The sequence below is a fragment of the Sprattus sprattus genome (assembly GCF_963457725.1).
Source record: "Sprattus sprattus genome assembly, chromosome: 7".
NCBI lineage: Eukaryota > Metazoa > Chordata > Actinopteri > Clupeiformes > Clupeidae > Sprattus > Sprattus sprattus.
Genome location: NC_137926.1, coordinates 24549895 through 24577356, shown reverse-complemented (window position 1 = coordinate 24577356; position 27462 = coordinate 24549895). Strand labels below are relative to the sequence as shown.

Sequence of the window (27462 nt, the reverse complement as noted above, 5' to 3'; positions counted from 1 at the left end):
CCTCATTTTCTAAACCCTAGTCATTGATTTCTGTGTCTCACAGCAAATATGAAGTAGTAGATGAGTAATGAGAATGGACTCTTGTTGACCTCAGTTATTTCAAAATCATTGCAGGTCCAGGAGTGGCTCTGCTTGAACTGTCAGATGCAGAGAGCTCTTGGAGGTATGGAGCCACCTGGCCCACCTGTGAAGGCGCCTCAGACTCTACCAAGCAAAGTTTCTGCTCCACCATCCCCACAGAAAAAGGAAGCCGCACCCAGTGTGGAGCCTCAACAAGGCCAGAAACCTCCAGTTGTTGAGAAACCACCAGAACAACCTTCTGCTGCTGCAGCTAAGCCACCCATTTCTGCGGCACCAGCCCCTCAGCAAAAACATGCTCCACAGCAAGAGGTTGTGAAACCACCGCAACAACCTCCAAAAGAGGCAACCCCACCTGCCAAGGCAGCACCTCCGCCGCAGCCAGAACAGCCCAAACAGGAGTCTGGATTCTTTGGCTTTGGTTTTGGTGGAGCAAAAGAGAGCCCCAAAGCTCAGCCTACTCCCTCATCCAAGCCAGCAGAATCTGTTACAGGGAAGTTCTTTGGCTTTGGGGGTCGCACGGACACAGCTCGAGCTCGATCTCCTTCTCCTCAACCTGCTGAGTTGGTGTCTGGAAAGGTTATGGGATTTGGTTCTTCCCTGTTCAGTTCAGCATCCAATCTGATCACCTCTGCTGTTCAGGATGAGCCATCTCCAACACCACCTACAGCCCGTAAAGAGTCTGTGTCAGCCCAGGGTCCTGGAAAGATCCCACCAGCTGTACAGACTAAACCACCTGCAACACAGAAACCAGAGGAGAAGAAACCTGAGACACCTCCACAGACCACTGCACCACCAGCTGCAGTGAAAAAGGAGGAACCTTCAGTGAAGCCTTCTGAAGCTCCAGCCCCCATACAACCTGCTCCTACTGCACCTCTTAAGTCATCCTGCCCACTCTGCAAAGTGGATCTCAATATAGGCTCCAAGGATACTCCCAACTACAACACCTGCACAGAGTGCAAGAAGACTGTTTGCAACCTTTGTGGATTCAATCCCATGCCACATCTTGGTCAGGTAGGACCAGATATGTATATTTTTTTTACATGAACCCTGACTAGCTGAGCTTCTGTGTTTTATGCCCCCCGTTATGCAGTGTATGGCTTGGTTAAAAAGGGAAAGAAAAGTGTTTTGTATGAACTACTAGCACTTAATCCTTATTGTCCAGTGTTTCAAGTGTTATCTAAAGAGGGATTAGGTTGGTGGCATCTATTATGTGCCGCATGTGTAGTAGGCTGTGAGTCTCACGGCTCAACATGGTGATAGCAGCCTCTGTTCATTTGTTGTTTCTATCGGTGGTCAGTGGATAGGGCATTGTTCCATATTTGGGGTAATAAAATGTTGATGGGCTCTCCCTGGTGGATCCCTTGAACTCCATTATGGAGCCTCATTGTGCATTGTCCATATCATTGCATTCTCTTTTCAAGGGTTGCTCAAGAAGGGCAAGGGATCAACACAAACCTCTTACATTCAGAGGGCACAAATAACAAATTGGAGGTCTTCCCTGCAGACAATAATGTGCAATGACCAGATGTTCAATAAAAGCCGTGTATTGTGATTTCTGAAAGTGATTTGGCTTTCCGAAGCCAGCCATGACACTAAATTCCCTGCAGAATTCCACAAATCTGAGGGAAGAAAAGGGCATTTTAGATTAGATGCATACCCCAAAGTTTCAATGTGATTAAAGTTTATTTGGTTAGCGGCCCAAACCATGACTAAATGATGTTGATGTCTGTGTGTGTGTGTGTGTGTGTGTGTGTGTGTGTGTGTGTGTGTGTGTGTGTGTGTGTGTGTGTGTGTGTGTGTGTGTGTGTGTGTGTGTTTTGTGTGTGTGTGTGTGTGTGTGTGTGTGTGTGTGTGTGTGTGTGAAAACATGTGTTTATGTGTATCCACGTACCACGTGCATGGTGAATATTTATGAGCGTGCTGCTGGAACAGCTTCCTTTAATGTGAAATGTGTTAGGCAGCCTTTCGTTTGAGTATCCTGCCTCCCCGCAGCCTGAGCCCGCCGCATATGAAATTACATAATGGTCCATGCGAAGAGCACTGGAGGAGGGCAGGAACTCTATTAATGTGATTGAAGGTTGTGCAACAGCATTACCGTGATGGGATCTTATGGGTTTGTGTGCTTATGTGTGTGTGTTTTTGTGTGTTTTTGTGTGAGCACATGGGCATGTGTGTGATAGGCCAATAAGTGGCGGTAAGATTGATGTCATGGCGACCCCAGTGCGCCTGCACATGTCCTTTATATGATGTACTTATACGCTGGATTCACTATCTGGTCATTACCCAAAGCGGTAGGAAAAGATTACTGTTGTTGGAAACCACCAAAATCTCTCTCACACACACTGTGACACCTACAACCAGTGACCTCAGCTCACTTTCCAATGTCTATGATATGAACTTACTCAGTGAAGAGACTGACCAAATATACTTAATATGACAAAATTGTCTTTCGTTTCTACTTATGTGCAGTCATATAAGTGAGATTTCATCTGTCACATACGTATATGAAATGTGTAATTTTCACTGCCATGCTTTCCCCACCTTTACACGCTTCTAGAGCTCCTTTAGAAAAGAGCCTGCCATGGAAAAGAGCTTTGTGTTTGATGTTATATGTTCAGATTAGGATAAAGTGACCTTTTACTCCTGTCATGCCACAGTATATGAAAAGCCCTCCCAATTGTGAAATGTAAAGAATGTTCACAATCGTATTAGATATTTGTATTAGCTTTTCAGCAATTGGTATAAAGCTGACCACAACAACTCACACATTTCCCCAATGAAGTCACAATTATAGGAAGCAGCTAGGGTTGAATATATAAGGTTTGTTGTGAATATTTCTCTAGTATTTTGCAGTCATTTCTACTGATATGTCATCTTTTTGCCAGTTATCCTGACACAAGCCATGCCCAACTCACAAATCCTTGCAGTACTTTTTGTTTTGGTCTCCCAGCTAAATGGTGGGTGGTATAAACACTCACTGTGGATTATGCCTTTGAAGTTCTAATTGGCAATTCCATCTAGAACTAAATAATGCTAACAACATTAGAGACTCTAAGAGCACATCTACAAGCTTGCATTAACCTTTCCATATTCTTACTCCACAGTAAGATCCACACATAGACATGAATCTATCAGACAGATGGCAATATTAAGTTAAATGTGAAGGTGATACTGTTGCCTTAGGAGAGAAAACATTTAGGCAGTGGTGGAATGTAACGAAGTATTTTGTATCTGTACTTTACTTAAGTAAAAATAATAGTGCATTTTACTTTGCTACATTTTGCAGCTATTATCTATACTTTTACTCCGCTACATTTCTACAATATGTGTCGTTACTGGTTACATTTTATGAACACAGTATCGCCAAAATGTTGCCTACACAAAAATATGGATTGCGTTAATGTTTTGGAAGTTTAAACCAATCAAATGGCTCTGTAAGCTCCAATGATAGCAGAATCATGCAGATGTGCGTTTGGCAGCAGCACTAGTTAGTCTTGCATGTTATACTAAATATTCAACAGACAGCCTGACCAACTGCCTATTCAACATGGATCCAGAGTCAGCCTCAACTGAGCCCTGATATGAGCCACACTTGGCCCTATTTAAAAGATATGTTCGAGTACTAAACTTCAGTACTTCTTCCACCACTGCGTTTAGGTAATTATGTGGCTTTCCAGATAAGTCTTGAATGAGAATTGATGAAAAGCATATGTGTGAGTAGACTATGTGATGTTAAAAAAAGTAGCCCTTAAGAAATATTTTTTATTTTCCATTTGTATCTCTAAATGTAGGTCATGCTCCTTTTTTGCTCTTTTTGGGCTTATTTAAGTGCTATCTTTAAGGCAGATTCAATTTCAAACCTTGCAGGGGCTGCGTTGTAAACGGTGCCCAAGATATGTACACAGGAAGAGCTAAATGGAGAAATGGAGGAGGAGGGAGAAAAGGAGAGGATGGAACAAGGAAATCACAGGAGAGATAGCATTACTTGTACTACAGGACAATAACATACAACAGATGAGAAGATCACTAAGGTGACCTCAAGCATCAGTCTCTTCAGCTCAAGGCTTAATTTTTCAGCCTGAGACCGATGTGATGTGTGCTCTTTTGACTGACAGCCATGGCCTATTCTATGGGAATCAGTGAAGCAGCATTGGTGGTATTTTTAGAGAAAGGCAGAGAGAAAGAGGCATAGAGAGAAGTGGGATGATGGGGGGATGAGAGTAATGAAAGTGCAACAGTAGAAGAAAGATGTCAAGAGCCGATACATTAAGGGGAGATAGGAAGCACACAGACAGGGATGGACTCATGATAAGATGAAGGGAAAATAATGAGAAAGATAGAGAAGGAGAATGGAGAGAGGAGACAGAAAGACTAAAATACAGTAGAGGGAGATAATGGCACTTGGCCCCTGTCATGACCAGCAGCAATTTTAGCCATTTGTCTCACACCTCCCCCTTCGATTTCTGCCGAGCCTATCACAGCCAGTTAGTGGACATGCCTTATCGCTGTCATTAGCACAGCCACACACGTTTAGTATTAGCACTGGCTGAAATGTGAGCAGCCCCTGACAGCTGAGCTGGGATATGGTATGCCACCCCGGTACCTGTAATGAGGAGAGAGTGTGGAAAGACCCACGGTTGTGTGTGCTAGCGGCACATTAATAATGCAGGTGTTATCGTTAGCCAACGTAGAAGCTGGCTAAACCAAGCTAGTCTAATAAAATTATGCCAGGAACCATTATATTAACCTGGTGTGCCAGAGGCCATAGCAGTGTTGTGCTTGTATAATGGGCATTAATAATTTGGCTTGATTCTGGAAGAAAAAAATTGTCACTCTCCATTTAGGTGGTGATTTCCAGAGTACTAGCATTTATTTTTCTCAGGATTATTGTTGGCTTGTTGGCTGTCACAGTTCAAAACTGATGATCATTTGGCTGACTTTCAGTATACCAGAAATTACTTCTCCTCATCTAAAAAGGAAAGGTGTCGCATATGCCAAGGGAGAGACCATTACATTTGCTAACATTTCGAGATAAAGGTCACCTGCACAAATGTAGTTCTGCTTTCACTAGCGTTGCAAGATACGGCATTTGTCCTTGGCAGATGTATGCATTCTACTCAGTGGCATTCTAGTTAATGTTTGTTTAAAATTCATGTCCATTGCATTATTATGTACAACTTGTTTACAGCTTCAGTTTCCCTCCACTGCAATATGCCTGTCAACAAAATAATGATCCACTAACAAAAAAGTGGCATGATGCTAAAAATAGCTCTAAATGACTTAACGGGCGGATTATATTCTCCTATCTTATTTTAGCAGCAAACCTCAGAAGAGCACTGCATGCAAACATTTTATGCGTGACAGTGCACTCTCTCATCCTTGACTGGCAGCTGCTCTCTGCATCCCTCTCCACAGTCGTAATGACATTAGTAGGTCTCTCTCCAATGCAACAGTATCTCACTGTGCAGTATTCTGCATGAATTCCAGAGGTCTTCCAAAGCTGTCTAAAATAGCTGAGGGCGAGCCAGAGGCAGACTCGCGTGCCTCAGCCCTCGCCTGTTTGCTGTCTCTCTCTCTCTTGAGCGGCTTTTGAAGGAGTGAGCTCAGAGCACCGCCTCCAGCCTCTCAGCCACTTTGCATGTTTCCAGGCGTTTAAGCGGCACCAGGCGAAAGAGCACTGGGACACATAAGCTAATGCGTGGCTTCCCTGTCAGATGATAGAGCTGGACGGTTGCCAGCGTTCGGCAAAACAAAACTCGGTTTTCAGCAGGCCTTGTTTTCTGTGACTGGCATCAATCTTACTGCAGTAGTGTTGTTCAAATATTCAATTTGGCAACTCTCTCAGGTAAATTACTGACACAAGCAGAGCGCGGACAGTTTGCACACCCTCTCCATATATCTCCACTCAAACATGCACACCCAAGCAGTACCACCTCCAGCCCCCCACCTCCAACAAATATATGTACACAACAAAACAACAAACAACAATTCTCAGGGTCAATTCTTTGGAGAGTACAGAACATTCCTCTTCTGTTTTCTTCTCTTTTTCATCTCCCTCTGTCTCCCCTGTTTCCATCCCTCTCTCTCTCACCCCTCCGCCCCCCTCTCCAATGCTGTTTGTTAGATTGCAGTGCCCATGGGCTTGCTTTCCATTCTCAGTGCAGAGCACTCAGCTTATTACAGATTAGTGGGTCAAGATTCTCCATTATCATACTGGCTGATTTATTTGGCGTGAGGCACTGCGGGGGCTGTTGAAAACGCAGTATATTAGCCAGTAACATCTGTTGCCAAAGGCATCTGCCAGGAAATCGATAAGGTGCCAGAGCAGGTTCCGCTGTAGTGGCACCGCACCAAGGCTCTGATATACAGTGCAGGCTTTTATTCAATTCCTCTCTCAAATTATATTCAATGCCATCTCCTTAAGCTTCAAAGGCCTGATAGAGTCCCTTAAAAACCGGGGGAGATGTAGACAGGAATATTATTATGACCTAAAGAATGTTATTCAATCACCATGTGGTCCTGGGAAATGACCTTAAGCTTATGTGAGATATTTTGTTGCTCAAGGGCTGAGGATGGGTAATATATTTGGCCAGTCAGGCCAGACAGGGTAATTACATGGTATTGTTAAGAAGATGGTTGGACCCATTAAGCTTGAATGCTCTAATATATGTATTATTTTACCAGTTGGTAAAATGTGAAGATGGATAGTTGCAGACATACATCTGAATGACAGAAAGAAAGAATAGAAAGAATGCATGGGAAGTATATGCAGGTCCTCTTAATTCTATTAATTTGTGTGTGTATGTGTCAGCTAGTATTAATGTTATGTGTCAAAATACCCCTGTTAGCAGCTGCTTATCTAGCAGTAGGTGCTAGAAGTATTACAGTATGGTTTATCACAGGACCCGTGCTGTCCTGTGTGGCCTTTTCCAGGCCTGCCAGTGGGATCTTAATTAAAGAGAAGGGGAATGGCAGTCAGCCAGACCCACATGACTCTGCCACAGCTGCATCAGTCGGCTGCCCCCCCCCCCCCCCACCCCCCCCCCCCCCCCCCAGCCCAACAGTCCAACCTGATAGTGCTAGTTAGCGCTGCTCACAGTATGCCTGCAGCACAAAGCCCATACAATTGCACACATAAAACACGTCCCTTTGGCTGTGCTTATTGTGTGTGTGTGTTTCGGCGAGTCTCTGTTTAGCCACAGAATACATTGGTTTCTCTTAAGGAAACATAATGGTTATGATGTTGTTAATGATGTTGCAATGGGCTCTTTTATGTGCCTTCTAGTAAGTAAGACTTTATTTGTAAATGCACATTTCGTAGAAGAGTTGCAGTTCAAAGTGCTTTACATCAATAACAATCAATAAGAGCAAGCAGCAAGAGCAATACATGGAGTAAAATAATGATCAACATCATGTCCGAACTTGATGATCCGATAGGCTTCTTGGATTACTAAAATCATGATAAAAGGAATAAAAGTAATAAAACCCTTTTGCCTTTTCTTTAGAAATCTAAATTTTTGCCAACTCATGATAACTATCCACACTGGACCTAATCAGAAATGAATACAATAAAAAAGGACTCAAATATGATTTCTCTAATTATCCAGCAGCTTCCGAACAGAAGCGAGAGCATAGTCATTTGTGAGGATTATCCTCTAAGCCAGACAGGAACATTTTGATCTACCTGTGACCTTTCAGGATAAAAACACATGCTGTGGGCAGAGGTTGGTAAAACAGTTTCACCCTGAGGGCACTGAGATTTGTGCACATTCATTCACTGTCTTGTAGAATGAGAAGAAAGGAGCAATTTATCGTCTAGTGTTGTAAAGACTCACTTCCAGTGTGCCCTGATTGATTCATCCATACAGTTTTTTTAAATACTCTGTGTACATTTTTAAATGGTAGTTTAAATCCTTTTTTGTTATACATTTAGAAGTAGCATCTGTGTGTAGTAGGCCACGGCAGAGAAAAAGCAAGAATGAATGCAAGGACTTCTTGCTTCTTCTTCCGATTACTAATTAAGGGCCTGATTGGCCCTGCTGTCACAGGCTAGTGGCACAGCTCCTCTGATTAGCATACGAATGCCGCAGAGTGTGATTGCTCACTCAACGTGGTTAGACCTCTGGGTCCTCCCCAAAGCTCTTAGCTGGCGCAAGCCAATCACCAAAACTCCCCGGGTAGACCTATTATCACTCAATTCATAGGCAAAGTAAATATCCTATGCATGTTTCAAGCACATATTAATCAGGCAGTTAGTTTCAGGTTTGGACACTGTGAGCAGGGTAACATTAAGCTTTGATTAGGTTTTCTTTTAAGATCAATTTTTTTCCAATTCACAGTTCACAGGGCATACCGTAGGAACGGTTGTCTTCTTGCAGGATGAGTGTGGACTGGAAACCTGGCAGAAGAACTTTGGTGATCAAAAGATTAGTAGCTCAGCCTGGCTCCTGATTGTAGATTATACCCCAGCTGGATTCCCTTATAAAGAGCAAAGGCAAAATTCTCTAGGCGATGTGATTGAGTCTGTAATTTATTTTTATAACGGCAGCTTTCAGCGCATGTCAGAGGGAGCTACCACTGCACCCTTTTGGTTGCCGCTTGTTAGCATTTCAGTAGAGCAGAGGTACATTATGATTCTGCGTTTGTCTCAGGCATTTCTTCCCCTGCATCATAGGCCTTTCATTTTAAACCTTCAGAAAGATATATCAGCCCGAACTCACCAAAAGCTCCATAGGGTTGTCTGCACTAAGCTTCAAATGGATTTAAAGGAAAGGTTAGCCTTGTGTTTCAGACTGATGCAAGAATCACAAAATTTGAATCAATGTATAGGCAACATTCTTACCAAATAAAGATGTCAGTCAGGAATATCACATTCATTAGTCCAGAGTATTTTAATGAAAACTATTTAAACTGTTGAAACAAAACAATGCGTTTTGAAGATACCACCCTCTAATTACAGATGCACAGCCTTGACATCTCTGTTCACAGTTTGTATGGATTATTGTAGCCTCCAGCCTCCAGCCTGACACTGTTGTGTGCTGTTCTCAAGTGTAATTACACTGTCATGTTGTGTTACAGTATACTGAGCTATTGCTTCTTCCAGACTCTCATGATTACAGCCAAATGCTTTGCCACATTATTTTTGCATGGCAGTTTTGTATGCAGTCATTCTTAGAATGATTTGTTATACATTCATTACCAATCTGTGGCTCTGCTGGATTCAAAGTTTTATAAATGCATACATTTTGCAGACTTAATATATAAATGGAAAGAGAGACGGTGGTGTCTGTATTAGTCTGGTAATCTTTCATGCACTGGCTTTGGCTCCGGGGATGCTTGTTGCGCTGTCCTCAAGACATAAAGGATGGCAAATACCTGAAATGACATCCATTAAGATCCAAGATCTGCTTCCCTGAATTCTGTTATGATTCAGAGATCAGAAAAAGGAACTAGAAGCCAGTATTAGTCTTTTGTCAAAACTGTCAGACAGATGTGCTGCAATAATGGCCAATCGGGAAGGATATTATTTGAATGAATGTGGCAGCTCACTGCAATGACAAACGCTTTCTCTTTTTTTTTCTGGGAAAAAAAGAGTAGAATGTGTTTTTCACCCGCTCTTTGTAGCCAATAATGGAATGTCAGCCTTGAGGGAAGAAGATCCCATTAAAATGCCTTTGAATACAAATGGAGAGATTTGAGAGAGTTTCTGAGCTAGAGCAGTGATGTGTGAAAAGAGGTTTCCTAGCTTCTCAACCCATAGGTTTAGGTCAGAGCTGAGGCTCGTCATGGCTTCTCTGTCCTCTTCTGTCGTGGTCTGTACAAGCTCTCAGCTTGCTCATATTCTTCAAAATGATATTTCTGGGAATGATCAGGGTTCCGCCGCTACAGCTGGCATTAAAATAAGCCTATGTCTGTGAGGGAATGAAAAAAACTGGACAGAGGGGAGGTTACATCACAGCCCAGGACTAAGTGTAAGAGCACATGAAATATTATTTTGTTTGCCTCACCAGGCACAGCATCTCTAATCTCCTAGAGACAACATGGCCTCTGTATTTGTGCACGTGTGTGTGTGTGAGAGAGAGATTTTCATTCAATTATTTCAGGCATACACACACACACTCTCATGCTCTCTCTCTTTCTCTCGCTCTCTCTAACCTTTACCCTCTTTACATACAAGCAGACACACTTTCTGTAAATGCATTGCATGGAGTGTATAGTCCCATATCATCAGATCTAGTCATCCTGTCTCATTGTACATAATACCACGTTTCACTCTCCCTGTGTCAGCAAGTGATTAATTACAAATCAGCAGAGGTTTAACACGAAATGAGTAACAGGGAGATACACATTCTGTTTCTATGAATGTTCCACAACCAAATCAAATGGAAATGTAGGGCAATACTAGTACTTCTGAGCACTGGCTGAATCATGTGTACCCATCTGGCACACACATAAACTGTATACAAATCTTTAGCATATCTTCTTGGCTTGTCTTCTTGGTTTGTAAAAAGCATGATGTTAGCCGATGTGGAGGATAAGAAAACAAGGGGATTGAGTTCATCCATGGAGTAATCCAGCGATTAATGAGGATTTTTGTTGTCATAATTATGTTTACATAATACCACAGATATCCTCTAAATTGAGAAAAAAGTTAATTTAAAAATACTTTTAAAAGGCAGCTGACTAAATTAGTTGTCTTGCTATTGTCTTCGAACATTAGGCTTCAGATATGTTTGTTAGCTTGATGTGTCTCATATTTGGTTTTGGAAAAGACTAATAGTTACTGAAAATCTCACCATAGCATGTTTATTTTTGTGTCCACAGAATGAATGGCTCTGTTTGAACTGCCAGACCCAGAGGGCTCTATCTGGACAGCTGGGAGACATGGAAAAGCCATTGCCAACGAAAGCAGAAAAGCAGCAGCCTACAGTTCCTCCCAAAGTGCAGCCCACTGAGCCCAAAGAGCCTGCAGGGCCCATCGCAACTCCAGTTGCTTCCAAACCTGCACCTCCTAAACAGGAAGCACTTCCTGCTTCACCTTCTCCCGCTGCACCTGCAACAGTGTCCAAGGATGCACCTGGCACTGTTGCCCCTCCTGCAGCAGCCACTGTCTCTACCAAAGCACCGGGTGTGCCACCCGCCTCAGCTGCTCTCCTTAGAGGTGCTGCAGTGGCACCCAAAGAGCAGGTTGAGGCTGTGGCACCACAGAAGACGGAGACAGAGAAGGCAGTGACACCTGCCAAGGCAGTGGAACCAGAGACGTTTCTTGCTGAGCCAGCTCAAACTAACATTCCCACTGCTGAGCTTAAGCAAGCAGTGGCAGTCCCGCAGGTTGAACAGGTAGCGCATGCTATGTCTGGTGACTTTGGTGTCCTTGATGTTGATGTTGATGTCTGTTCCGTCCGTGTCCTTGATGTTGTTGATGTCGTTGTCAGAGAGGATGACAGAGACAAGGAGGTCCTCACAGAGGAACCTCCTGACACAAAGGGGGAAATCATGGAGCCTGTAGATAGACCTACAGGAGACTCAGTAATCACTGAGGGTGTAGATGATGAACTGCTTGAGACAGTGGGCAAAAGCTCAGAATCAGTGGACACCTCTACAGAGTCAATGTCTTCAGAGCTGTCACTAGAAGAGCGGACTCGAACAGAAGTTGAAAATGCTGATCTTGTCTCTGATGCATGGGAAACGTCTGAATTATATAATGATATTGAACAAGTCTCTGATGTCCAGAGTGAGGAACTAACTGAATCAGAGCTTGAAATGGCTGAAATCACATCAGGAATAGAAGGGTCACAGATATGTGATGAAAGCTCTGGCCTGTTTGTTGCTATTCCATTTGAAGAGTCTGCAGTACAAAATGAAAATGTAGAACTGGCTCCTGAGGGATTAGAGAGAGAGACCTATGAAACAATTGACAGACACTCAGAAATGGTCTCGGCTGTCCTGTCAGAGCATGAGTGTGAATCACACGAAAATGATTTTGATCAGATATCTGAAGTGTTATTAGATGAACCAGAAATGCACGATGCGTCACATGTCATAGAAGAAGTTTCAGTGATAATTAGGGAGGAGTGCGAATTATATGATGGAAATGCAGAACCAGTCTCTGAAGTCTATGTAGAAGAGTTTGAAAAATATACTGACACTGCCAAACACATATCTATTGACCTTGACCAGGAAGCTAAAATATTTGAAGGAAATGAGGAAAATACCATCTCAGAGGAAGAGTCACAGGTATGCAATGGAAATGCAGAGCACATTTCTAAGGTCTTTGTTCAGGAATCTGAGCTAAATGTTGAAGGAAAAGAAATAAAGTTAGAACACTCAGAGCAGAAGTATGAAATTCATGTTGAGAATACTGAAATAGATTTTGTGGGCTTAGAGGTCCCAGTTGAGCAGGCAGAAGTATGCATTGGTGATGCCGAACAGGTCTCAGATATTCCCGTAGGAGAAAAGACTGAACTGCTTTCTGAGGCCCAAGTCATAGATCCAGAATTGTACACAGAAAAGTCAGAAATGGTTACAGAGGCTTATGCAAACGAGTTTGAAATGTATGCTGAATGTACTGACTCTAAGACAGAAGGTCTAGTACAGAAAGAGGATGTGGATATTGAAAACAAAGAACAAGCCTCTGAGATTCCAGTGGAGTCTGAAATACATGCTGACAATTCAGAGCTACTTTCAGAGGTCCTGATCCAGGAGCCACACAGAAAAGACATTATAGTTGAAACAGCTGAAGTTATGGGTGATACCTCAGTAGACAAATTATCTGAAATGAATGAAAATATTACAGAGCATGTGATATATACAAAAGACTATGCATTTACACACAGCATAGTAGATGATCAGTGTCACAAACAAGAGGAAAATGTTCAGTCTGTGGCTGAACCCACTGTCGAATCTTTCTCAAATGAGAATAATGTAGATACTTTTTCAAACAAAGTGGATGAAAAATTCAGACCTGAGGAAGCTTGTACAGGAGACTCTACAACAGCTCATGTACTGCTTGAAACACAAAAGGAAAATGCAGAGGGGACTTCGGAGGTCACGGTAGAGCGACCACCACATACATCAGAGAACAGTGTGACATCTGTGGGAGTATCCACAGATGACATTGTGTGCACAGAGGTCCTAGTAGAGGGAACACCTGCCACAATGGACAAAACAGCTGAACTCATGTGTCACAACACAATATCAAATGAACAGAAAGGAAATAAAGAGGTTGTGGAAATACCTGTAGAGGACTCTGTGTCTGTACAAATCTTAGAAGAAAGAACATCAGACATGAAAGAGAATATGACACATCCTGTGGAAATATGTACACAAAAGTCTATGTCCACAGAGGTTCTCCTTGAGGAAGTGTCTAACACTCAAGAGGAAAAAAAAGACTGGACAAAAATACCTTCAAGCGAATATGTATCTGTAGAGGTCTCAATAGAGGAACTATCTGACACACGAGAACATGCAGGTTCTGTGGGACCATCCACAGAGGAGTCTGTTTTAAAGGTAAACTTTATACACTGTAGCATGGCAACAGTTCTTGAATGCATTGATGATGTAGTTAGGAATTCATGTGAGAAGAGACTTAATATGCTCAAATATTACGATGAGGCATATTCAACGAACTGTTTTATAATTCATCTGCAGTTGCTTTTCTTGGTTTCACACAAGGAAAGGTTTTTTAAATCCAAGTCACTTGGAACTATTCTACATGACCCCCCTTCTGTAACCCTTCATCACAAACATGGTTTGAGTGAGAGGGTTCATTGTGTTTGTCATCATTCCTTGTCTGGTTCCTGTCAGTGTTGTTTTTGTTTTTATTGTTCTTATCAGTTATGTATACACTGCCTTTATTTGCGACATCATAACCCAGCGTCATTTTCTTTCTTTTGCAAATAGGTGCAGCCACACGGACTTAAAGATGAATCTCAGAGTCAACCGCCAGTGACCCAAGATAACATCATGAAGGATGAAGTTAAGATAGTAGTGGAGAGCAGTCCTACCACAGAGGTCCCCAAATCTGATATAAAAGAGCAGGACCTGAGGGGTCAGGATATGATGCAAATCTCACCAGAGTCCTATAGTCCTGCAGAGCAACAGGATAGTAGTGAGAGTGAACCCTCACCCCTGTTGCAGAGGAGGAAAGTCAGTTATGTATCCTCAAGCATTGAAGACTACAAAGCAGAAAGTCCAGAGTCAATGGATGATGAGGAATCTATTCGTAGGCAGCTCATGGAAATGGGGGCAGATGTTGATTTGTCACCATCTGAAGAAGACAGCAATCTTAAGAAACAAGTCTCTATGGACACTGTGGAGGCTGCCTCAGAAAAACCAAAACGTGTCCTGAAAAAACTCAGTGTTGACCCTGATGTCAGCCTAGACCAGAGCCTAATTATTCATGGGCAGCTCATGGAAATGGGGGCAGATGTTGATTTGTCACCATCTGAAGAAGACAGCAATGCTAAGAAACAAGTCTCTATGGACCCTGCAGAGGTTGCCTCAGAGAAGCCAAAACGTGTCCTGAAAAAACTCAGTGTTGACCCTGATGTCAGTCTAGATCAGAGCCTCATTATTCATGGGCAGCTCATGGAAATGGGTGCAGATGTCGATTCGTCGCCGTCTGAAGAAGACAGCAATGCTAAGAAACAAGTCCTTATGGACACTCCCGAGGCTGCCTCTGAGAAGCCAAAACGTGTCCTGAAAAAACTCAGTGTTGAGCTTGATGTCTGCCCAGATTTGAGCCTGTCATCAGAAGATCTTGATTCTGACCAAATCCATATAGTACCTCTCTCTCAAACAGTCAGCAGAGAGGATATGGATATGGAGCACAGGGCTCCTCGCCGCCAAAGCACTATAGAAGCTGATGCATCAATGGAGAGTCTGGTTGAATCAATCGATGATCGGTCTAAAGGTGATGGGTCCTCCAGTCTCCATGTTTCTAGCTTTACCACAGGGACAACATCACCAACATCTGTGTCCTCTCTTGATGAAGACAGTGACAGCAGTCCAAGGCATAGACGGAAAAGTGGAGAGGGCAAGCACAAAAAGGCCAAGCATCGACAGCATGGTCAGGGTCTTCCTACCATTGAGGACTCGTCTGAAGAGGAGATGGTTGATGAGGGAGACCGAGACAGAGATCAGAACAAACAGGCTGAGGTTGATCAGCAGCAGAGCAAGAGGGTCTCCAGGAGAGCTAAAAAGGGTAAAGAGGAATTGCTCAAGACATCTGGATCAGATCTCTCACCAAGCATTGAATCTGAAGCTGACGGTGTTACTCCTGAGGAGACATCTCAAGTAATGGAAAAAGAGCCCTCACTGCCATCTATCTCTCCCTATATTCCATCTGAAGAGACACAGCTGGAGAAACCTCTGAAGAGCGCAGATGAAGCATATGAGGAAATGATGCAGAAGTCCAAAGCGATCAAGTCAGAAACTGATACCACACGACCTGTCGTTGAGCCTCTGTATGGTGGGATGTCAATTGAAGACTATGCTTATGAGTCATTAGTTGAAGGGCCATCACATGCTGATCAGGAGTCAGATGCAAGCAGACTAGCAGTACAAGAGTCTATGCAAATACTAAGAACCCCTGAGGAAGTGTATGAGGAAATGTTGAAAAATGGGAAGTTAACACCAGATGAACAGCTGTCTCAGCCACAAATAACTCCACCCACAGCAACTGATACCTGTTATGTGACAGTTGCAGGTAGTGATGAAAAGCTTCACTTAGAGGCACAGCAAGACGCACTGACACCTGGAACAAGTCCTTCACAGACAAGTCCAGTGTCTCCTGTAACTGATTCACTGTCCTATGATTCACCTGAGGTAATACTCATACCCTCAAGTGGAGAAGAGGAAGACACTAATGAAGAAGTACTACCAGCAGATTCCACTTCAGTCAGAAGATCTCTCTTTCCAATTCCAGATCTAAACATCATTCAGTGCTCCTCTGGCGAGGAGGAACCTGAGGAAGGTGACAGTAGTAGCCAAGAGCCTCAGTTTGCTGCCAGTGCAGATAGTTCTGAAGCTGAAATTGAAATTGAGAAGCCAGCAGCAGTGGCTGAGCCAACTCTGGCCATGGCATCAGCAGATGCAGAGCCTACCTCGGTTATTTGTGAGGTTCCTCAATCTAAGCCTAGATCAGAACCACCTTCAGTCATCCCAGTACAAGACACAGCTCTGTCACCAGAGGTATCACCCTCTTCCTCATCTCCAGATTCAAGTTTATCAATGACCACTGCAGCCTCATTCTCACCACAATCTGATCAGAGTCCAGTTTCAGCTCCTGCTACTCCGGCAGTTGTTGAAACTCAGGCTCCAGTGATAATTCCAATCCCAGACCTTGTCTCTGAACCTTGCTTGTTAGACCAAAAACAGCCATCACCTAAGGAGAAAGTTGCAACTCCAACTCGATCAACAGTTCCACCACAGGTTTCTGCTGCAGCTGCAGTCCCATCTCCTGTTGTAACCCAGACAGAGACTCCCACTCCTGCTCCTGTCAAAGTTCCAGTTCCTTCCACTGCCCCAACTCCATCCAACGTTTCAAAAGTACCTCCTGTCCCACCTCCCAAGCCAGTCATAGTCTCCATCCCAGATATAGTATCTGCTCCAGCTCCAGTTTTAAAACCACCTTCTATATCCAAACCAGTTGTAAAACCCAAGCCAGCTGTGCAGTTACCTCTAGCCCAAGCACCTCCAAGTACAGCAACAGTGCCAGATCAGACACGCCCATCTCAAAGTCAAGCTGCTGTTATGCCACCTAGTCCTTCCCTGGTAACTTCTGCTGCACCCCAGGTCACAGCTCCTGCTCACAAACCAGCACCATCAGTTCAAGCTTCAGTCCCAGTCATTGTCCACATGACAGATCTTGTGTCACCAACCACAGATCCAAGTCAAAAGCCTCTTCCTCACCCACATTCTGCTCCAGTACCTCAGCCAGGACCAGCCCAAATAGCTGCTAAAGTTCAATATACAGCTCCAATCCAGGCAGCTGTTCCATCATCAGTTCCTATGCCAGTCCACAGAGCAGTAAAACCTCCTTTGCCCAAACAGACCCCGGTAGTTGTGCAGATGCCAGATTTGGTTTATTCCTCATCTCAAGATGCAGTTTCAACACCAGCCCCTTCCACTGCAATTGACTCATCATTAACTTCACCTCCAGTTGTTGTCCCAGCCAAGGAGCAAATTCCAGTGTCAGTGTCTGCTGCTGCTTTAGTTGGAGCTCCCCTTACATCAGCACCTGCATCAGCCTCTGCTACAGCAGTAGTGCCGGCACCAGTCACTGCTCCGTCTGCAGCCGTAGCAACAACTGCTGTCCCTCCCTGTGTGCCTACGACTCAACCACCTGTCTCAGTCTCAATCCAGATGCCAACTCATAGTCCATCTGCAGAAGAATTAAATGCAGCCATCCCAGTAGCTCAAAAGCCGCCACCTCCACCTTCTATACCTACTACTGTCGCACAGCCGCAGACCTCCACAGTGGCCACAGCTCCAATAGTAGGACCAGCTGTACCCCCAACGGCTGGCCCAATTGTGTCTTCAACTATAACTACAACTGTAGCCTTTGGAACACACCCAGTGCAGTCTGTGGTAGTGGACATACAGCCAGGAATTGAAGGTATGCAACCACAACAAGAGATTAGAACAATTGCAATTTCGCCCACACTATCTTCTCCACAGCTTTTACCCACTGTCCAGACAAGACAAGGTCATGTGGTCATTATCGTTCCCCGTGGTGCTTCATTTGAAAACATTTCAGTGATCAATCAGTCAGCACAAGAGATTGTGGCAAATTCAATTGCATTAGCAGCTGCTGCCCCTGGTGAGGAAGTCAGTGCTCAGATACCTACCACTTGCATTCCACCACCCCCAGCTATGCCATCTGCTCAAGCTTTAATCCCTACTGCTGTGCCGACCACTCCACCAACATCTGCCCCACCAGAAGTCCCCAAACAAATGGTGGTTTCAGAGCCACCACTGCCTCCTTCCACCCAGCCCATCCCAGCAGCATCAGAGATCAAGGCGCCACCTGCTCTTGGCCCAACTGAGGTAAAAACACAGCCTCCTGCTCCTGTCATTGTGGATTCTCCAGTAGAAGCTCCTGTAGTGAAACAAACAGTCATTCCAGATCCTAAACCCATCTTGCCACCTCCAGTTCCTCCTAAGCCAACCTGCATTCCAGCAGGGTTAATATTCACTCATAGGCCAGGTGAAATTGTCCGCCCTCCATTGTCTCCTCAACCTGTTCCTGCTCAAAAGGTCCTGCCTGATCAACCTAAATATGCCACATTACCGAGAACCAGAGAACCACCTAAAGCACTGTCATTTAGTCTGACAACCCCTGTACAGTCTAAGCTCAGTGCAACGTCTCCGAGGTCTCCTATGTCACCCAGGTTTGCAAAATGCCTGGAGACTTATGTGGTGATAACTTTGCCGTCAGAGCCAGGATCACCTGTTGAAGGAATAACCACACAGGCGCCAATGCGGCGTGGATCCTTTCCATCCTCAAGTCTGCCAGCAGGTTCAATATCTGCAGCACCACTGCCAAAACCGCAGCATGTCTATTCCCCTCCTACACCAGTCGCCCAAATAAAACAGGTTGATGTACAAGTACCAAGACATGAGGTAATGGTTGTATCAGCTCCACCTCCACTTCCACCTCCACCTCCACCTCCACCTCCACCATCAAGACCAGAACAGACAGTTGTGTCAGTGCCGTCTTCACCAGTGTCAGTGCAAATGGAACCAGTCTCAGCTTTTGCAGGAATACCAACATCACAAGAAGACCAAACATGGGTATATGTGTCTGCTCAACCAGTATCAATAGAAATGGAGCAAGTGGTGGCAGCTCCATCTACAATACAGCCTCAACCTGTGCAAACTGCTCCACCTTTGGCAAATATGGCTATCCAGCCTATAACACAGCCACTACCAATGCCCTCTGTGGCATTTGAGCCCATAATACCACTTCCAGTACCAATGGTACCTGTGGATGCCCAACCTCAAACACAACCAGCTGAACATGCTTCTGCTACAATACTGCAGCAACAACCAATTGCATGTATAGCTGCCCAGGCCATATTGCAGGAACAGCCAATGGCTACTGTGCTTGCTCAAGCTACATTCCACCAACAGCCAAGTCATCCTCTGGTTGCTTCACTTGACGCTCAACAAGCAATACCTGTGGGTGTTCAGCCGGTATCACCACAACCCGTTTCACCTGTGGTTGCTCAGACTATATCACCACAATCTGTTTCACCTGTGGTTGCTCAGACTATATCACCACAACCAGCTCCGCCTGTTGCCGTTCAGTCCATCTCACCACAACCAGTTGTACCTATAGCTGTTCAACCTATATCACCACAACCAGTTCTTCATGTGGCTGCTCAACCTATATTACCACAACCAGTTCTATATGTGGCTACTCAGCCTGTATCACCCCAATCAGTTCCACCTGCTGCTATTCAGCCTATATCACCCCAACCAGTTCTACCTGTGGCTGTTCAGCATGTATCACCACAACCAGTTGTACCTGTGGCTGTTCAGCCTGTAGTAAAACAACACATAATCTCTGTGGCTGTTGAGCCCATATCACATCCACAACCAGTGTCAGCTCTTCAATCTGTGTCACCACAACCAGTAGAAACTATCACAGCTCAACTGATGTCTCAACAACAGCCAGTGGCAACTGTGGTTGCTCAGCCCATGATGCAGCAACAGTCAATGACACCTGTGCCTACTCAGCCCATATTACAACAAGAGCTAATGGGACATGTCACTGCTCACCCAATGGTACAACAACAACAACCAATTGTACCTGTGGCTGCTCCACCTTTATCTCAAGAACAAATGATCGCATATGTGGATGCTCAACCTGTATTGCAGCACCACCAACAACCTATGTTGTTTGCATCACCCTTGTTTGTATCACAACAAGAAGCAATTCCACCAATGCAACAGGGACCTCTGTACACAGACGCAGGTCTTCTCCTATCACAACAAGAGCAACCAATTTCTTACCCAGCCCAAGTTCCATTCACTCAATATGCAACCTTGGGAGAGAGTCAATTTGTTGAAGGAATACAACATCAACAGCCACCCACATATGTTCCTCCTGCTGCTGCCCCTCAATTTGCACCACCAGCAGGAGGTCAGGAAAGATTCATGCCAGAACCTCCTACTGTGCCTGTGGCACCAGTTACATATACTCAATTCACACAGTCAGTGGAAAGCCAGGAAATTCGAGGTCCAGAAAATCAACAAGTTCCAACGATGCCACCGCCTCCAGTTACATTTACGCAAGTTACTAAGTCAATAGCAAGTGAGGAAATAATAGGGCCGGAATCAGTTGTTTCAAGTGTCAGTCAAATGTACTCTGCAATTTCAACTACAGAACAGCAGCCTGAAACAATGCCCAAGGTGGTGACCCAAGTTGTTACAACTGAAGTACAGAGGACTACTACGGTTTCAGTTGTACAAGAAATAATGTCTGAGGAACCTGCCCCAGTATCACCCAGTGTTTCTGTTGCCATGGAGCCAGAGACGGCCCCAATCAAAGTCCAATCAAAGCCAAAACAGAATGGACGAATTCACTACCCAGGAGAAGTCATTGATCTTTGCACTTCAAAAGTCAGTGTCACCATGACTGACAAAGGCATGGACTTGACAGCTCCTGACTCCAGCCGGCAGTCTTTCTCAAGTGATTCTAGTGGGCGGCAGTCAACAGCTGTTCAGCCAGAGGTGGTCAATCTCAGTGCAGTGATTACACCAGCCACAACACTCTCTGTTGTGACGGATAGCATTACAATTGTCACTTGCTCTGCCACCATTTCTTCATATAACAACGCTGCTGATAAACCATTGGATTTGGGAAATGCAACCTCTATGCCTATTCCGCTCACAGCATACATGCCATACAAGCCTCTTGCACAGATAGTTTACAGACCAGTACATTCCCAGGCTACACCCACAACAAGCACGGAAATTCCTGTTAATCTATCTTATGGGGCTGTAGAGAGTATGGCGAGTGCAACAACACCTGTGACAATTGCACCGGGAAGCATAATGAGTGACACTGCTGGAGTTCCACCCCTTATTCCAGCTCAAACGGAAGCATACGCAACAGCTGTAGATCTTTCTACATCAAGGCCAGTTATGGTGGCTCTGACCACCTCCTCAGGTGTCGTGACCACAATAGTGGAGGATGGGACACCTGTGGATCTCACTGCTGGGCGGAGTGCTGTGTGCTGTGATGTCATCTACAAACTTCCATTCACAGGGAGTTGCAGAACACAGCAGCCTAACACCTCACTGCCTGACAATCGGTTTGGCTACAGAGATGATCATTATCAATATGGCAATGCTACAACCCTTGGCATCACAGACCTCAGTTACATGAAAAGCTCAGTGTCCGATAGCAATTTCTCTGAGGCCGGACAGTTCTACCAAGAAGGTAAAAATGGATTAGGTTACCAGAATGGAGCTTCAGATGGTGCCATAGATTTGACTTCAGCAAAAATGTCTACAGGTAAGATAATCTTTCCATGTTATACCACATTATGCATTTGCTTCCTTTTTTGTTACTCTTTTTTCCTTTTTACATTAAATGTGAAAATTGATTTCTCTTTGGTTTTGCTTAATTGTTGTCTTCTTTTCTTTTTCACACAGATGCTTGCATGTGCCTGCGTGTTTTCCCACAATGTTTTGGCTTTGCTTCATGCTAAACGAACAAGCATGAAAAAAATTGCATGCTTTCCTTTTCTCCTATTTTTCCTTTTTTCTCTCGAGATATATTGCATGCCCAACTTTTTTATTTCAAATGTAATGACTAATCAAGAATGAGGTTAAGATCATATATATTTTTTCATTCTACAACAGATGAGGCTTTGGACTACTCAGGCAAAGGCACCAGAGCAATTACCACAATTACCACTGCACATTTCACCCAGAGTGTGCTAAGGTCAACAAATGGATTTGTTTATTCATCTGTAGCAGAACCTTTACCATCCACATATGCAATAACCACTCAGCCAGGGTCATTATTTAGTACAACATACACTGATTTGGTCGAAATACACCCAAATAGCGCTTTAGAGCCATACTCAACCTTACAAAACCTCCCTACCCCTTATGGGTTCATACCAGTAACAGATGCTGGTCAGATCATTCCACAAGAGACTGGAATTTCAAAAGAACTTTTGCCCTCAATCCTTGCCAACCTCTTCCCTGGTATGGCACCATATCCTGAAATATATTCCGAAGCAACCCTTGAAGCCATAGCTGCCTCACTGGACACTTTGCTCTCCCCGAACTTCCCTGGTTATGATGACGGCAAGAATCAACAGTATCATGCTCAGCGAGAGTTCCTCGAATTGGAGAAGTTGAAGCAGCTGTGCCTTGCTGAAGAGCTGGAGTGGGAGAGGCAAGAAATCCAGAGGTTCCGGGAGCAAGAGCAGGTGATTGTCCAGAGGGAGATTGAGGAGTTGCAGAACATGAAGCATCACCTGCTGTTACAGCAGGAAGAGGAGCGTCAGGCCCACTTGATCCTGCAACAGGAGACCTTTGCCCAGCAGCGAATGCAACTCAATCAGATCCAACAACTTCAGGTGCAGCTGCAGCAGCAACTGGATGAACAGAAAGTATACCCATATGGCCGAGAGACACTGGAAGGCACGTCTCCCCCAATCAGTACAGTCCAAAATGTCCTGGACCAGCATTATGTAGGCCCAGATGATGGCCAATATTGGCCAGTAAAGGATGACACTTCCACACCCTCCAAAGTACCTGGCCATGACCAACAGACAAGCCACATGTGGGGTACTGCTCCCACTGAAGGCATTCCAGCATCAGCAAGAGTCAGTAAAGATGGTAGAATAGACTCAACACTTGCAGTGAGTGGCAAGAAGATTGTTGACAGTGCTGTGCAGACAGATGATGAAGATGGGGCTGAGAAGCCATATCCTGGGAGGAGAAGAAGAAATAAAAGAAGTGTGGACAGTTGTGTCCAGACTGATGATGAGGACCAGGATGACTGGGATACTCCTGTCAGAAGCAGGCGGAAGTCTCGATCAAGTAAATATGTAGATTCTGACAAGGGCAAGTCTTCTAAGGTCTCCAGCATTGCCATCCAGACAGTAGCAGAGATATCAGTTCAGACAGACCATTCTGGAAGCCTTAGGCGTTCACCTGTACGAGCCCACATTGACACCAAAGTAGATTTCCCTGGGACTGGAAGGCAGCTCAGAGGAGATGCTGAGTCTGACTCTGATGAAACATCATCACAGAGAGACTCAAGGCACCCTGGTTCTGTAGATATAGGTATAACCACCTATCTCAAAGCAGACGGAACTGGCTCCTCTCCAAAGTCCCCCAAAGTTCTGTATTCTCCTGTCTCACCTATGTCTCCAAGTAAATCCATAGAATACAGCAAATCAGGAAAAGGTGGACAGAAGATGCTCACTGTTGATCATTCAAGGCTCTCCCCAGGCAGCCCCAGATCACTGAAGCCTTCACAAAGATCTTTTTCCGAGAAGTCTCTAAGCCCAACTACCGAAGACAGAATGACATCCACCTACCATTACTCTGATAGCTATTCGGTGAGTAAATCCAACATTGTTGGAACATTTAAAAAAATTAAAACACTTAAACCAAATTCATAGTCCTGTTTTGCCTGTGCATATACTGTATAGTAGGATCATATTGGTAGTATCATATTCCATTGAGTAGAAATTATTGTAATTAACAGTACTGTTTTGGTTATGTTGCAGAGCAAAGGTTCACAGAGCGGTACACCTTATGGTTCACAGAAGAAAATAAAGCGTACCCTGCCGCACCCGCCACCAGAGGAAGATACGCTTGTTGGACCATCTGGGTACAGCACTGGCTCAACTCGAAGAAGGATGTGCAGGAATACCACTATGGCTCGTGCCAAAATCCTTCAAGACATTGACAAGGAGCTCGACCTGGTTGAGAGGGAATCCTCTAAGCTCCGCAAGAAACAGGCAGAACTTGATGAGGAGGAGAAAGAGATTGATGCCAAACTCAGATACCTTGAGATGGGCATCAATCGTAGGAAAGATGCCTTGTTAAAAGAGAGAGAGAAGAGGGAGAGGGCTTATCTGCAAGGTGTGGCAGAGGAAAGAGACTACATGTCAGACAGTGAGGTCAGTAATATCAGGGAGGCAAGGCGCAATGGACGTGGGCTTGAAAGACCCCGGACTGCTCCACAGTCCGAGTTTAACCAGTTCATCCCAGCACAATCTGACAGTGAGTCTCAGTATGGAGAATACTATCAGTACTCTCCTCAGACCCAAGCAGACAGCCATTACCCTCAGCAAACGCTGTACCAGCAGCAATCTGTGTACCATCAGGCTGTGTCCCCCCAGTCTGTATATTCATCAGTGCCTAGTCTTCAGCAGTCCCAGCAGACAGGCTATCAGCATGCCTCCCAGTTGATGTTGATGCAACAAAAGCCCCGACAGGAACTCGATCCAAAGATCACCACCAACTATGAAGTGATTCACAACCAGCCACACTCTTCAACTGAAAGCACATATGGTGTTTCTCAGCTTGGAGGAAAGTACAGCAACCTGGACCTCAGGATGGCCTTGGAGGAGAGAGGCAGCATGGCAAGCAGCCCAATGTCCAGTATCTCAGCAGAGTCCTTCTACACAGATATCGACCACCATAATGCCAGGAACTATGTTTTGATTGACGACATTGGTGAGCTCACAAAGGGCTCTTCTGGGCTTAGTTCCAGCTTTACCATCCCAGATAAAGACATGGCTAAAGCTGACCGGCTGCTCCGTGCAGCAGAGGTACGGCGCACAGCAGAAGTGGCAGACTTCCTGGGCCCTCTGCAGGCTTCTGGGAGGCTTTCCTATGGAAAGACTGAGGAGGACTCAATGGAGGAGCCATATGAATTGAAACTTTTGAAGCAACAGATTAAGCAGGAATTTCGACGGGGAACAGAGGGTCTGGATCCCCTCACTGGTCTGCCAAACTACTTGCCCAGTGACAGCAGCTACAGGCACTTCCCAAAATCAGAGAAATACAGCATCGGCAGACTCACCCTGGAGAAGCAAGCTGCTAAACAACTTCCTGCCTCTGTCCTGTACCAGAAACAATTAAAGCAGAAAAAGGCAGCAATTATGGACCCTAAAATAACAAAGTTTCCCTCCATTCAGGAAAGTAGGGATCTACAACCAGACTACAGTCATTTTTTAGCATCAACCGGGTCCTCGGTGGGTGGGCTGGCCACCAGGGCTCGGCTTCTGCAAGACGAAATTACCTTTGGCTTGAGGAAGAACGTAGCAGAGCAGCAGAAATATCTGGGCTCTACTTTGGGCGCTAACCTGGCGCAGTCTTTAAACTTGGGACAGTCTCTCAACCTCAGCCCAGGGTTGAGATCATCATTACAAGATGATGGCACCTACCCTAGCGGTACTCGCTCTAGACCTTCGTCCCGGCCCTCCTCGATGTACGGACTTGACCTTTCCATAAAAAGAGACCTTTCCAGTTCCTCACTTAGGTTAAAGACTGAAGGTGAGGGCATGGACACATCATTTGGCTCAGCCAGAGCCAAACCAACAAGCCTTCCCATCAGCCAGAGCAGAGGACGCATCCCTATCGCAGCCCAGAACTCTGAGGAGGAGAGCCCATTGAGTCCGGTTGGTCAGCCCATGGGTATGGCTCGAGCATCAGCCGGCCCCCTCCCCCCCATTTCGGCTGACTCCCGGGATCAGTTTGGCTCAAGCCACTCCCTGCCTGAGGTCCAGCAGCATATGCGGGAGGAGTCCAGGACTCGTGGGTATGACCGTGACATAGCCTTCATCATGGATGACCTGCAGGGTGCCATGTCTGACAGCGAAGGTAAATTTACTAAGTCTGTCTCCGAATCCTGTGGATATGGGTTTCATGCATGGACTTAAGTGTGTTCATATCTGTGTTTGTCAGCTTTAATTGCATGACCGTTTTCTTCCTGTTTCTCTTGCTTTCATCTCGTTGCTGTAAGACATTTCATTTAAATGCACAAGTTTGTCTAGAGCAGTGTCATGCTGATATGTTGTACTTTCCTTTCTCTTGTAAGACACAAATATTTATTTGTGAATCTGTTCCATGTTTGTGTTTTTTCTTTACTTAATCAAACTGTCTTCATGCTTAATTTAAGCCATTTATGTGTTTTCTTTTCAAACATAATGTCTGTACATTCTAATTATAATTCACTAATGATTATAATTAAGAGTAGCGTAACACTCAGGTCAAAGAAAGTTTGAGGTAATAACGGTTTAGCTGTAGGTGCCATTCAATTCACAGACAATATATCAGCTTAAATGGACACATTTGAAATGAATTATATTGTCACATATTGTATATATGTATATTTATGTGAAATACTTTCCTGACAATGCTAGCAACTAAGTTTGATGACACTAGTTTTAATGTTATTCAGCATAGTACCAAAATGAATGTCCCTGTTATGATATTTGAATTGTGTCATAAATAGTAGGTCAACAGTTTGATAGAGAAATATTTGCTCAGTGCTCAGTGCATTCCTGAGGCAGTTAATTGCTGACAAAGGAAGTTTTTATGCCAAGTCAGTCTTCAAGCCAGCGCCTTGGCATAAAGGTCACAGATTTGAGTGTGTATTACCTGGACTGTCTTGCTCACGTTGAGTGAATGTCATTAATCCCCATAACTACTGCTCCTGCTGAATTGTAAAACTGTGGTGACACAACCTTTTTGTGTAAATGTATGTAGCCATTCAAAATCCCTTTGTCTGAGTATTAGTTCAGGCTCGGATTGTATAGTAAATGACATCTTTGATTTACTAAAAATGTCCCACAGATTTAGAAACCTGTGTACAAACTGGATAGGAAGTGGTGGTTTATAAGACCACTCCTCAGGAGTTTGTGCTAATTGTTTTTGAAAAAAAGTATTTGTTTTGTTCCTCTTTCTTTGTTATTTGTATCTGTTCTCTCAGTTGTCATTTAATCATTCTGCGTTGTTGCATGTCATTGTATCTTGTGTTTGTGTGTGTGTGCATGTGAAGGAAGAACAGAGAGAGGAAGAGAAAGAGAGTGAGAGAGAAATAAAGCAGAAATGATTTTGCATGCATTGGTTTGATGTCTGCTAATTTGCATGTTACCTGTTATGATTGTTGTATATATTTTATCATCTTGTAACATGTAAGATTGTCAACCTTGTTTTTCTCTGCTTCATTGCACACTTCAAGCTTTATCTGTCTCTGGGGTTAAAATACCCTAATTAATAAGGGCGAAATAAACTAATCTGAAAGGAATTGGAAATATTCTCCCAGCCATGTATTGCGGAAAAAAAAACATAAAGATTTAATTAAAAAGCGATTTTTTGTTTTTACAC

At 44.4% G+C, this 27462-nt stretch overlaps 1 protein-coding gene across 1 annotated transcript in view; it reads left to right on the top strand.

Annotated features, from left to right (window-relative positions):
• The window catches only part of pclob (piccolo presynaptic cytomatrix protein b), a gene marked incomplete at both ends in the record, with an annotated part of 71565 nt that overhangs the window by 25257 nt on the left and 18846 nt on the right, over positions 1-27462 (top strand). The window contains 8 exons of the mRNA XM_080841764.1: positions 115-1092; positions 10906-11649; positions 13984-15553; positions 16010-16198; positions 17957-18592; positions 20282-21610; positions 21961-23678; positions 23850-25953. Coding sequence (XP_080697890.1) covers positions 115-1092; positions 10906-11649; positions 13984-15553; positions 16010-16198; positions 17957-18592; positions 20282-21610; positions 21961-23678; positions 23850-25953 — 9268 coding nt within the window. The remainder of the gene's footprint in view (positions 1-114; positions 1093-10905; positions 11650-13983; positions 15554-16009; positions 16199-17956; positions 18593-20281; positions 21611-21960; positions 23679-23849; positions 25954-27462) is intronic.